The 13,044-nt window shown below is 36.1% G+C and overlaps 3 protein-coding genes across 4 annotated transcripts; 1 reads left to right on the top strand and 2 right to left on the bottom strand.

Moving 5' to 3' along the window:
* Positions 1-1,378: 1,378 nt before the first annotated feature.
* Positions 1,379-2,307, bottom strand: LOC105127476 (dirigent protein 25-like). Its single transcript, XM_011028794.1, has one exon. The coding sequence runs from the start codon at positions 2,202-2,204 to the stop codon at positions 1,479-1,481; it is 726 nt and encodes a 241-aa protein (XP_011027096.1). The 5' UTR covers positions 2,205-2,307; the 3' UTR covers positions 1,379-1,478.
* A 2,102-nt stretch (positions 2,308-4,409) lies between these two features.
* LOC105127474 (splicing factor 3B subunit 3-like) lies at positions 4,410-9,873 on the top strand. Of its 2 annotated transcripts, none has more exons than XM_011028792.1 (4): positions 4,410-7,531; positions 7,664-8,155; positions 8,330-8,485; positions 9,166-9,873. In XM_011028792.1, exons 1-3 carry the CDS (start codon positions 4,520-4,522, stop codon positions 8,465-8,467), a joined length of 3,642 nt encoding a protein of 1,213 aa, XP_011027094.1. In that variant the 5' UTR covers positions 4,410-4,519; the 3' UTR covers positions 8,468-8,485; positions 9,166-9,873. The 2 variants fall into 2 exon arrangements, with proteins under 2 accessions (XP_011027094.1, XP_011027093.1); XM_011028791.1 differs by having other exon boundaries at positions 9,137-9,873.
* On the bottom strand, positions 9,830-12,603 carry LOC105127475 (caffeoylshikimate esterase-like). Its single transcript, XM_011028793.1, has 7 exons — positions 12,181-12,603; positions 12,009-12,041; positions 11,761-11,887; positions 11,498-11,644; positions 11,257-11,387; positions 10,600-10,737; positions 9,830-10,496 (listed from the first exon to the last, which is right to left on the bottom strand). The coding sequence occupies exons 1-7, from the start codon at positions 12,181-12,183 to the stop codon at positions 10,122-10,124; spliced, it is 954 nt and encodes a 317-aa protein (XP_011027095.1). The 5' UTR covers positions 12,184-12,603; the 3' UTR covers positions 9,830-10,121.
* Positions 12,604-13,044: the final 441 nt, after the last annotated feature.

The following is a 13,044-nucleotide window of genomic DNA, read 5'->3' as shown; positions in this document are numbered from 1 at the left end:
AAAATAGCCAATGCTACATTTTCCAGTCCTAAACTGATAACGAGTTTCCGACATCTTCTTGATACCCTACTTTCTTAACTATAACCATTGGGTCCTGTACAACACTCGGTTATCTGGTGGTGGTAAAGAGGGCAATGAATGTCATGTCACAACAGGCAATTGATTGCCTTTTGCGGCATCTCAAGATTAGTCCCAGAGCATCTCTACTAACAAAATACTATATTAAAGAACCGAAAAAAAAAAGTTTTTTTAATAATATAAGTATAGGTTTTTTTTTATATTCATTTTAATAGTAAAAAGTTATTTAAAAAAATCTATTATATTTTAATATATTTTATATTAAATTAATTTTAATATAATTATATAACTAATTTAAATATATTTTATGTTTTAAAACTTTAGATATAGTTAAAAATCTGATAAGTATTTAGACAATAACAGTTTAAAATTAAATAGTAATAGTTAGAAAGTCAAACAGTAACAATGTAAAATCAAACATTAATAATTAGTAATTAAACAATAATAGTTCAAAGTTAAATAGTAATAATAGACTTTCACGTAAATATTATAAATAAAAATATAAAAAAATTGAGTACTACGAATACTTGGATATTAGAATACTATTTGTTTTATATGTTGAAGTGAGAAAATGAGTTGTTGGTCATAACTATAAAAATAACAGTTAACTAATAGTTATTTGTTTTTATTATTTATAAAAAAAATATAAAAATAGCTTTTTATATAACAAATAGCTAAAATAATTATTTATTTGCATAGTGTATTAGAGTGACACAATAAAACACAAAAACTAAAAATATAATTATTTTTAATATTTGACTCTTCATTTAACTCTCTCCTGGGAGATGCTATTAGAAGCAGCTTGTGAAAGGGATTTTGCTTTCTTAATGTTGGGCTTCGGGATTCCAACTCATTGACAGATTTAAGAGCAAACAGATAAAGCTGAAGCAGCAGTTAACATTCTCTATTTCTGGACCCAACTTATTATGATAATGATGAGATTACTTGAACTAGCCTCGAATTATCTATCAGTGTTTGTCTTGCCACACCGCAACTCGATTATAAAAAGGTGATGAACACTGTAACAATGGTAAAGAGCCCATTATATGGAAGTAACTGATAAAGCAATTGCGCTGCTGCTGATAAATAACTATGAGTTCATAACGTGACCACCACTGCAATTTCCATTTTCCATTGGTCTGGAAGCAAAAAATCCTTCTGTTTCCACAACAGTTAGGAACCCATTTGGGAAAACAAGATTGATCACCCCGTTTTATGGTTGTCTGGAACCATTGAAGATCTTTTCTTTAATAGGCGATGGTTTCCATAATTAACAGTTTTTTAAGGAACAACGAAAGAGTAAGTGGGGATCATGATTTCCTTGTAACATTATTTTGACTTATATCACTTCTGACAAAAAAATAAATCATATATGATAGTACAAATCTGTAAGAGTTTTACTAGCTTAGATAAACATTGAATAAAATATTTCCTTTTGTTCTGTTTTCTTCCCCTGCAGTACTCTTAGAACCAACACCAACCGCCTTGATCACAGCATAGCCATTGGCACTATGATACTTCCCAGTGCCACCAATGACTGCAATATGAGACTCAGGCACGTCTGTCTTGTGTACACCAAAAAATCTCAACTCATCGTTGTACTTATTCTTCACAAACTTTACTGTCATTGCCATCATGTGGCTAGTTCCATCTTCTGAGCTAGCAACGTATACCCCTTGTGCTTTTCCAACCACTAATGAACCATAAACAAATAAGTCCTCATCAATTTCTGTTACACTTCCAAATTCCAACTCTTGCAAGGTAGCTCTAGCCGGAAATGATAGGCCAATGTTAGAACCGTCAAGTGTTTGTGTTGACAACCCGGTACCGGAAACTGATGGGTTGGGTTGCTGTAAAGGGATGCCTCCACTCGGAGGAAAATAGCCTAGAGGTTTTGGAAATGGTATCTGGCTGGTAACTTTAGTTGTTGCAGGCTTTGGTAAGGGTTGTGTCACATTCAACACATTTTGCATTAGGAAAGTTATTTTCTTGTGGTGGTTGTGGTGGTGGTGTTGGCCAGGACTTGAACTGCCAAGGCTTCGAGCGAAGGATGATCGGTTGATGATATTCATGCAAAGGAGCAAGCAAACCAAGCTCAGCATGGAAGGAAGCTTACCCATTTTCATATTGTGAACTTGTGATTAAATTTAAATTCTGGTGACCAACATTGATCATTTATAAGCTAGAAGAAAAGGGAGAAATAGCAATGTTGAGAGAGAGGGAGGGAGGGAGGGAGAGGGAGGGAAGTGGATTAGGCTTCTTGTAGTTGGAGAAGGTATGTTATTTCTCTCTTTTTCTGAGAGTGACGTAGTTGGGTTAGTCATGTGGTGTATTTTTGTGGTAAAAGATTTTTCTCATAAAAAAATATTGATGATGAAAAAAAAAAATTTGGTCACGGATTCACATTTGTTGTCGTATTTACCATAATGTTTTCTTAAATAATAAAATGAATTAATAAAATATCAATCACAACATCCTTGAATATAATAATATTAATATTTCCCACAATATTATTTTCTTTTCATCTATTAAAAAAAACTTACAATAATTATTTATTTTTACACTTCTATTTTGTTTTTAGAAATTATAGTTTATATTTTTTGTGAGTGTAAAATAGACTAAATTATATTATTTATTTTTTTTACTCTAATTTTCTTTTCATCTATTAGAGAAAATCATCGTAATCATCTTATAATTTATTTACTTTTATACTTATATTCCGTGTTTTTAAAAATTATGGTGGTTTATATTATTGAAGAGTAAAAAATAAAATAAATTATATAATATCTCAGGATATAAATTGTTATGTGTATAAGAAAGTTTATGATGTGGACTTAAATTTATAAAAACACAATAAATAAATAAATATAAAAACAACTAAATTATATAATAATTAGAGTAATTTTACATTTCTGTCTTGATGAAACTTACTTATTAGCCATAGTGATTAAATATTGGTGGAAAGACAGGGAAGTTCGAATATATGATATGCCAAAGAATGAGGAGGAGAAAAATTGACTAGATAAAGGGAGAAAGAGAGTCAAGGTCATAAAAGACAGAAAGCATAAATAGTTAGAGTTTACCTGAAATTATTATCATCATCGTCACTAATATATATACTATATATACAAGGAATTAAGTAAAAAATAAAAAACTAAACTAGCACATTAGGCTGACTAGTCTAGCATTTTTTTATCAAATAAAATAAAAATAATAAAATTTAAATTCATAATTACTTAATCATTAAAGACTCTAATATAATATTAAAAAACCAATTCAATATAATAACTTAAATTATTAAATTTAAATAATTTTTTAACATGATCCATGATCAGCTCTACTTTAAATCGTTTAAGATAAAGGGCTCAAAAATTTTATAATAGTTTATGGATATTGAATTTGCACCATTTTTTTTACACATTTCCCCTCTGGCTTTTTGAAACTTTCCCATTATTCAATCATGCACCTAAAAAAATGATTTGTTTAGAATAATTGTATGAGATTATCTTTTAAAAGGATTATTTTGTGTTTTGCAATTCATTTTTAATATGATGATTTTGTTTAAATCAAATATTACATAGTAAAATAATATTGTACACTCGTGTAATAATACCTGGCAAAATAGTATCTTTACCTTTGCTCCCCGTAATTGCGAATCCTAGACCCGCCCCTGGCTCTCAACCATCATAATGAACATAGCTAGCCTAGCAAAACAATTTGCAGAAATCCTCTTTCTCTGTGTGAGCAGGAAGAATACCACATTAACTTTATCAGCCATTCTAGGCAAATTTTGTTTTGAAGAACAAACATTCATTGAAGAACGCCTTGTGTCTTCTGTGAATTTGATTAAATATGTAATTTCTATTCAATCTCAAGTAAAGTTCTTAACTTTATTTAAAAAAAAAAACAAAGAAAAGGAAAAGGAAAGAAAAGGAGGAACATTATTGGAATTTCTTTTGAATCTTAAGGGTTTTATGAAAGTTTGGTCTTGGAGCTCATTTGTTTTTGTGTTTTAAATGTGTTTTTAAAAAAATATGAATTTTTTATTTAAGTTTTTTATATTTTCAAATTATTTTAATGTGTTGGTATAAAAAATAAATTTTAAAAAGTAAAAAAATATTATTTCAATACTTTCAATCAAAAAATTTTCACTCTAAGAACTGGGCTTGGTCCTTGTTTAGTTTTAACCGAAGCCCGTTCTCTAGCCCAGTAAACTGTAAGAGTACTTCTTAATTTAACTATGGGCTTGTTCTTTGTAGTGGTAGTTTATGGGCCGAGTCTTTCAGTCCATTACCAATAAATCTCATTTGCTCAGTTCAATAATCATACGAGAACCGATTTTTCTCGGAAATCCAGAGTCACTCTCTAGCTAGCTCTCTTCTTTAAAACCCTAAAACCCCGATTCCCGCCATTTTCTCCCATTTCAAAACCTAACTTTACCATGTACCTCTACAGCCTCACCCTGCAACGAGCCACTGGAATCATCTCTGCCATAAACGGCAACTTCTCCGGCGGCAAAGCACAAGAAATCGTAGTCGCTCGCGGCAAAGTCCTCGATCTTCTCCGCCCTGACGAGAACGGTAAGCTCCAAACAGTTCTGTCTGTTGAAATTTTCGGTGCAATTCGCTCATTAGCTCAGTTTAGACTAACTGGTGCTCAAAAAGATTATATTGTTGTTGGTTCTGATTCGGGTAGGATTGTAATTTTAGAATATAACAAGGAGAGAAATGTCCTTGACAAAATTCATCAAGAAACTTTTGGAAAATCTGGTTGTCGCCGGATTGTTCCAGGTCAGTATTTGGCAGTTGATCCGAAGGGAAGAGCTGTTATGATTGGTGCTTGTGAGAAACAGAAGTTAGTTTATGTTTTGAATAGAGATACTGTTGCCAGGTTAACCATTTCTTCACCTTTAGAGGCGCATAAGTCGCATACTATATGTTACTCTGTATGTGGTGTTGATTGTGGGTTTGATAATCCTATTTTTGCTGCCATTGAGTTGGATTATTCGGAAGCAGATCAGGATTCGACAGGGCAATCTGCGAGTGAAGCACAGAAGAATTTGACATTTTACGAGCTTGATTTGGGGCTTAATCATGTCTCCAGGAAATGGTCTGAGCAGGTTGATAATGGCGCTAATATGCTTGTTACGGTACCTGGAGGTGGTGATGGTCCAAGTGGGGTTTTAGTTTGCGTGGAGAATTTTGTGATTTATAAGAATCAAGGGCATCCTGATGTGAGGGCTGTGATTCCTAGGCGTGCTGATTTGCCTGCTGAACGTGGAGTTTTGATAGTCTCTGCGGCTACACATAAGCAGAAATCAATGTTTTTCTTTTTGTTGCAGACGGAGTACGGTGACATTTTTAAGGTTACGTTGGATCATGAGAACGACAAGGTGAAGGAATTGAAGATTAAGTATTTTGATACGATCCCAGTCACGTCCTCGATATGTGTTTTGAAATCAGGGTTTTTGTTTGCTGCATCAGAGTTTGGGAATCATGCGTTGTATCAGTTTCAGGCCATTGGGGAGGAAGAGGATGTGGAGGCCTCATCTGCTACTTTGATGGAAACTGAGGAAGGCTTCCAGCCTGTGTTTTTCCAGCCACGAGGTTTAAAGAATCTTGTTAGGATTGACCAGGTTGAGAGCTTGATGCCTATTATGGACATGAAGGTTGCTAATCTTTTTGATGAAGAAACCCCACAGATATTTTCACTTTGTGGGCGTGGTCCTCGTTCATCATTGAGGATATTGAGGCCTGGTTTGGCCATTAGTGAGATGGCTGTATCACAGCTTCCTGGTGTACCAAGTGCAGTTTGGACTGTGAAAAAGAATGTTTATGACGAGTTTGATGCGTATATTGTTGTGTCTTTTAACAATGCAACTCTTGTGCTTTCAATTGGAGAAACAGTTGAGGAAGTTAGTGATAGCGGGTTTCTTGATACCACACCTTCACTTGCCGTTTCTTTAATTGGCGATGATTCTTTGATGCAAATTCACCCAAATGGCATAAGACATATCAGGGAAGATGGGCGTATTAATGAGTGGAGAACCCCTGCAAAGAGGACAATTGTGAAAGTTGGCTCCAATAGACTTCAAGTGGTTATTGCTTTAAGTGGAGGGGAGCTTATATATTTTGAGGTGGATATGACTGGTCAGCTGATGGAAGTGGAGAAGCATGAGATGTCAGGAGATGTGGCCTGTTTGGACATTGCCCCTGTTCCAGAAGGAAGACAGAGGTCTCGATTCCTAGCAGTTGGTTCATATGATAACACCATCCGTGTCTTGTCTTTGGATCCTGATGACTGTATGCAGATTCTGAGTGTGCAAAGTGTTTCAGCACCTCCAGAATCCCTCCTCTTTCTTGAGGTTCAGGCATCAATTGGTGGGGAAGATGGTGCTGATCACCCTGCCAGTCTTTTCCTTAATGCTGGTTTGCAGACTGGGGTTCTATTCAGGACAGTGGTGGACATGGTGACAGGCCAGCTCTCTGACTCTCGTTCCCGATTTTTGGGTTTGAGGGCCCCAAAACTTTTTTCCATTAATGTGAGAGGTCGACGTGCAATGTTGTGCTTATCTAGTCGACCCTGGCTTGGTTATATTCACCAAGGGCATTTTCTGTTAACGCCCCTTTCATATGAAACTCTTGAGTATGCTGCTTCATTCTCATCTGATCAGTGTGCAGAAGGTGTGGTTGCTGTCGCTGGGGATGCATTGAGGATTTTTACAATTGAGAGATTGGGAGAAACATTCAATGAAACTGCAATACCTCTAAGATACACTCCAAGAAAGTTTGTGCTTCAACCTAAACGGAAATTGTTGGTGATTATTGAGAGCGATCAAGGAGCATATACAGCAGAGGAGCGTGAAGCAGCGAAAAAGGAGTGTTTTGAAGCTTCTGGAATGGGGGAAAATGGAAGTGCCAGTGCTGAGCAAATGGAAAACGGCAATGATGATGATAAAGATGACCCCCTATCTGATGAGCAGTATGGTTATCCAAAGGCTGAGTCAGACAAGTGGGTTTCTTGCATTAGAGTCCTTGACCCAAGGTCTGCTGCTACTACTTGCTTGCTGGAGCTTCAAGACAATGAAGCTGCATTTAGCTTGTGCACTGTAAATTTCCATGACAAGGAGCACGGAACTCTCTTAGCTGTTGGTACAGCCAAGGGACTGCAGTTTTGGCCCAAAAGAAGCTTGGTTACTGGGTTCATTCACATTTATAAGTTTGTGGATGATGGCAAAAGCCTAGAACTTTTGCATAAGACTCAAGTAGAAGGTGTTCCACTTGCTTTATGCCAGTTTCAGGGAAGATTACTTGCAGGAATAGGATCAGTGCTGAGATTGTATGACTTGGGGAAAAAGAGGTTGCTTAGGAAGTGTGAGAATAAGCTGTTCCCCAACACCATTGTTTCTATCCACACCTACCGTGATCGGATTTATGCGGGTGACATTCAAGAAGTATGTTTTCTAAATACCTTTAATCTGAATATATATTCAGATATTTGTTTGTTTTTATATACATTTTCCCATCTTTATGTCATATTTTTCCTGGTGACATTATGAAGTATATTTTTGGTGTCTGCTTTGCAGTCATTTCATTTCTGCAAGTACAGGCGGGATGAAAATCAACTGTATATTTTTGCTGATGATAGTGTCCCCAGATGGCTTACATCATCATACCATGTAGATTTTGATACCATGGCTGGTGCAGACAAGTTTGGAAATATATACTTTGCAAGGCTGCCACAGGATGTCTCTGACGAGATAGAAGAAGATCCAACTGGTGGAAAAATAAGGTGGGAGCAGGGGAAGCTTAATGGAGCTCCAAACAAGGTAGAGGAGATAGTGCAGTTTCATATCGGTGACGTGGTTAACAGTTTGCAGAAGGCATCTCTAATTCCAGGTGGTGGCGAGTGCATCATATATGGGACAGTGATGGGAAGTGTTGGGGCCCTACTTCCATTCACCTCTAGAGATGATGTTGACTTCTTTTCACACTTGGAGATGCATTTGAGACAAGACCACCCACCTTTGTGTGGAAGAGATCATATGTCATATAGGTCTGCTTATTTTCCTGTTAAGGTAAGTCAATATAGATGGTCTCATTTGATTATGGTTTCTCAACACCAATTTAAAATGCTATTAAAGCCATTGGATGTAATTATTTGTCTTAGTAATTTATTTGTTTTTTTCTAAGTTATAGTGCTACCTGGTATTTTATAAAAGAATGCTAAAGCCTTTGGGATAATTTTGCAGGATGTGATTGATGGGGATCTATGCGAGCAGTTCCCAACTCTGCCCCTTGATGCTCAAAGAAAAATTGCTGATGAGCTGGACAGAACTCCTGGGGAGATACTCAAGAAACTTGAAGAAGTTCGAAACAAGATCATCTGAGGAAAGATTAACTTGAAGGTGCTTCTTTTCCCCTTTTAAATATTGTGATCATCTCATTTGTAGCTCAATATGAATGCACACAGTGGTTTTTGAAATTGCAGGACTGGGACAGACTCATTTTCATGAATGCATTATAATGTCCGTGCAAGTCTTTTTGGGATTCGGATTTGAAACTATATATGAACTTTTTATACAATCAAACACCCTATAATGTGAAAATGTGTGGCTATTGAGGTCGTCGCTCACCGAGTATAATAAATAGGTATATGAAATCAATTAAATATTTCACGGAGTATAATAAATAGGTATACGAAATCAATTAAATATTTTACAGGAGAAGATGGCGAGTCCTTGTTTTGTGTTAAATTTTTGATGAGCAAGTGTTGTTGATGAAGGCTCATTCTCCCTTTCATTTGTTCTATAGATATAATAATAGTTAAAGTATGCTCCAACTGTTATATATCTGGAATTTTCAAGTGAAAAAAAAAAAAGCTTCTGTGCTCTACTTAACTTGTGATATGGCCAATTTCTTTGCTTGAGTTTTTAAAACCTTTTGGTTCCCAAAAAGAAAAAAATCACTTCTTACAACTGCTTTAAATTGTTAAAAATGAAGAGTATTTTCAAAGTTTAGGTTATTTGGTAATTTTTATTATTTTATTGTTTTGACAGTGTCAAATTCCATATGCCATGTCAACCAATAAATTGAGAAGCCTGGATCGCATAGAAGATTGCTCGAGCAAACCTCAAAGAAGCGCTACAGAAGGGTTTGATTCCAACCTTCTGGGACCGTCAAGGAGAGGCAGGAAGATTTCAACGTCAAGTGTCAACCCTCCTATCCATGCAGTGCTTCTATCAAGACTTGTTGGCATGGGGCCTGTATAGTAATCTGAGTGTGATTTTCTTTAGCTCCCTGCAAATCCAAGCGATCAAGCTTCACTTTTTCAACAGGTAAATGGGAAATGGATTTGCTTGTCATGGTGCACCGCCTTCTATCCACCTAATGGTGTGCGGGTGGTCTTGGCATGCTGTGAAACCCTATTTACAGCTGAGGATTGATACTTGCAGTCATTGTCCGCCTGGTTGGCCTGCCATTGACTTTCCCGAAGTAACTTTGTGCCTAATAGTAGGCTCGTAGCTTGGGTGCATATGCAACTCTAGTAGGTTAGCACTCATTGGTTAAAAGGTTTTCGCGATGATCAGTCTGTGAAACTTTAAGTTAAAGAAGCCTTCTTGTTTTGGTTTCTTCCATTTTGTGAATTTGATGGTAGCTGTAATTACTCGATACATGCTATCTACAATTACATCAGAACTGAGCAACAAATTAGCTAGCGAACACATTCTTGAAATCAAGATAGAAGTTGCTCACTGTTAAATTAGAAAGCTTTCTGTAAAACAAACTTTTCGTACAGAGGATGTGCAGGCGTAATGAATGAATTTCCCGAAGCCATTTTATGTTATTAAATGCCCCTATGTATCTCACAGTTCTTACTTCTAAGCTCACTTTAGCCTTTACGTGGAACAGTTTATTGATAAATATTATCAAGTCATCATTTGGGATGTACTGTTTTTGTAATGGAAATTCCACCTCGCACTCATAGAATTGAAGAACTAAATCTTGCCCAGGGGAAGATCACCACCACTGAATTTCCTGCTCTTATTTAGACTTGGAAAAATCATCATGCCTGTGTTTTTGCTCCCTCTCCAGTCTTGTATTTCCACGATCAGCCCTGTTATCCAACCAGTCGATAATGTCTTTAAAAACAATGTCACTATTTTCTGCTGGTTCTCCATAAAGGAGACCGTGCCACATCTCAGGATACAACTTGATGGTCTTGTCTGAACTTGAAGCCACCCTGAGGAGTTGCTCGCTGACAGATTTATCTGTCACTCTATCTGCTTCACCATGCAGAACTATAAACGGCAATGACACTTCCTGAAGCCTCTGCTCAAGATCTAAGCTAGTCCTTAGAAGTTCATGCCCGGTCTTCAAGCGAGGTTTCCCTTTGTAGCAGTAAGGGTTTTCTCTGACCTGTAATTAAGTAATCATCAATTATTAATATATCATTTTAGCGGGGGGAAAAGTCATTACAAATTGGGAGGAAAATAAATATTTGGAGCTACAAGAAATATACCTGTTGTCTCACTTCAGGTACCTTAAAGGCAATATCCACGATATCTTTGGTTGGGATTATTTTCCAAGTTGGAATGATACTGCAAAGCTTTCTTAGAATAGTGATTACCAATTGAGGTGGCTTCATATCATCTGCAATCTGCAGATAAAATCGAGTTCAAGTAAATCCTCATGCCTTTTACTGAGCTTGAATGGGTACAATCAGCTAATAGAGGACCAGATCAATAAAATGACGAGAAATATTGCCTGCCTGACCAATTTCTGAGCAAGTTTATTTGACAATTACAGAGCTTTTCAGCTGTTTTTTTTTTTTTTTTGTGCTGCAACCATTGGATAGTGTTCAACTTAAAAAGGTTTTCGGAAACAGCTTGTCCTTACGACTGACTCAAACAAAGTGATTGAAAAGGTTAAACACTCTGTTGTTTTGTATTTTTATTTGAATAAAATTCTAGCCAGCATAAAAACATATTATACAAACAACTAGAAAGCAACAAGAACTAGATCCAATTTTGTAGGCAGACCATGGATATATAAGTAAAAAAAGAGCTACCAAACGTGTGAAACACTATAATAAAGGAGGGTAGGCATTTAAAAAAAAAAAAAAAAGCAACTTGAGAGAGAATAAAGGGAAAAAAACATAATAAACAAAGATATATACCTTACACATGGGTGCCACCAATACAGCACCATCCCAAAAATCTGGCTTCTTTCTGTGTATGAGCAAAGCGACTGCTCCTCCCATGGACTCTCCTAACAAATATCTCATCTTCTCCTTGTTCTCTTGCTTCTCTAAAATTAAACAAATAGAAGAAGAAATGATTGGCCATACAGGATGCTTGAAGACAGTTGATATATACAATCATAAAAAACACGTTACAAGAAGAAAAATAAAATCTTACCACATATACTTGTAAAATGACTAGAGCAGTCATTGATAACGTAATCCATGTTTTCCACGTAGCCTTGTAAACCGGCTGATTTTCCATGCCCTTCATAATCTAAACCATAAACTGCATAACCTGCCTTTGCAAGCCGAATCGCCGTGCCTGAAAATTATAGTGGAGACGCCCCTTAGGATTGAATTGCCAATTTTCCATAACGTTTTGATATTCATCAAGGCAAACTTCAAAGCCTTAACATGAAGATTTTTGTAGATACTCACTGTTCATGGTGATGCTGCATTCCATGCCATAACCATGGCAAATAAAGACCAAGGCTTTTGGTTCTTGATTCATGGGAATCCATTTGCATGCGAAAAGCTTCAATCCTCGAGAATTCAATACAAACTCCTATAAATATTTATAAAAGGAAAAACAGTTTAAAAACTGATAAAATCAAATACTATAAGATAATTAAAAAAAGAAAAGAAAGAGAGTAACAAATGAATATAGCCGCATGAACTCATCTAACCTCATCATACATGACATTTCCAATCTCTCGTGCCTGAAAATATTAAACCAAGAAGAAAAGAAGAAGAAAAAGGTAAATAATAAAACAACTATATATAAAAAAAGAGGAGCTAGAGGTAAAACTTTCTCAGAAACAAAAGAAACAAGAGATTAACAGATTTCCCAGATAGTACCATGACGTTGAAGGATCCCAGAAACCTGAAACTAGATAGGATGTATATGATTTAGAGAGAGAAAGCTGGTGCTGAAAAATCTCAGGGAATTGTTATTTTGTACGAATGAAAACTTTGGGTTTTGATGAGTATGTATAGATGTAGAGAAAAGGATTAAGATAGCGAAAAGGGAACACTAAGAGAATTCAGGGTAGATAAAGATAATTAAGAGATATATAGCAGGAAGACGGTTCTATAAAACCTCAGGTAAAGAAGGAAAGAATAAGAGACGAACAAGGATTCCAGAGCCAGAGAAGGGAACGGAAGTGGAGTGTTGAGTTGTATTCAGAATCTATTTGAACATATTCTGTTTCGTGGCCATATTTAAATAGTTTTAAACCTAATAACGACTTGCTTGTGTCTGGTTCCCTACAGGCATGCCATTACCCTTTCCCAGTTTTATAACCTTATTATTGCTAGATTCACTTGTAATTGAGATTTATCAGGCGGTAAAAAATACCTGAATTCATCTGTCAAAAAAGATTCTGGTAAAAAAACTGTGAAGGGTCATGTGCAAACCTAACGTGAGAGGTTGTTGGTTTTAAAGATGATAAATACAAGATGGGTACATAAGGGTTGTTAATAATTAAGGGAAGGTGACAGGGATGAGTAAATTTTCCCTTGATTTTTCTAGATTTAATAGTTGGATTTGATTCTTCTTTGCTGAGATCACGCGGAGCTGTAGCCCGGACGAGCAACTTGCCTTGGTGGACATTCTACTATTTAATTTTGTATTGCAAAATCAGGTCATATTCCTTTCTTAACTGCTTTTTGGTCAACGCTTTTCGCAATTTCCTTATTGGTTTCCGCCATGGGAGGCCGAGG

The sequence above is a fragment of the Populus euphratica genome, unplaced genomic scaffold, assembly GCF_000495115.2.
Source record: "Populus euphratica unplaced genomic scaffold, PopEup_1.0 scaffold13.1, whole genome shotgun sequence".
Taxonomy (NCBI): domain Eukaryota; kingdom Viridiplantae; phylum Streptophyta; class Magnoliopsida; order Malpighiales; family Salicaceae; genus Populus; species Populus euphratica.
Note: the sequence above shows the minus strand (reverse complement) of the source record. Positions and strands in the feature narration are given on the sequence as shown.

What these genes read in the sequence shown, in the direction of transcription:
- LOC105127475 (XM_011028793.1), bottom strand. An exon ending in ATGCAGCATCACCATGAACA is followed by an intron (nt 11,645 to 11,760) that starts GTGAGTATCTAC and finishes TATAATTTTCAG; the next exon opens with GCACGGCGATTCGGCTTGCA. An exon ending in TACCTGAAGTGAGACAACAG is followed by an intron (nt 10,497 to 10,599) that starts GTATATTTCTTG and finishes ACTTAATTACAG; the next exon opens with GTCAGAGAAAACCCTTACTG.
- LOC105127476 (XM_011028794.1), bottom strand. Translation starts at nt 2,204, where the DNA reads ATGAAAATGGGTAAGCTTCCTTCCATGCTGAGCTTGGTTTGCTTGCTC.
- LOC105127474 (XM_011028792.1), top strand. Translation starts at nt 4,520, where the DNA reads ATGTACCTCTACAGCCTCACCCTGCAACGAGCCACTGGAATCATCTCT. An exon ending in ATGCGGGTGACATTCAAGAA is followed by an intron (nt 7,532 to 7,663) that starts GTATGTTTTCTA and finishes TCTGCTTTGCAG; the next exon opens with TCATTTCATTTCTGCAAGTA. An exon ending in CTGCTTATTTTCCTGTTAAG is followed by an intron (nt 8,156 to 8,329) that starts GTAAGTCAATAT and finishes ATAATTTTGCAG; the next exon opens with GATGTGATTGATGGGGATCT.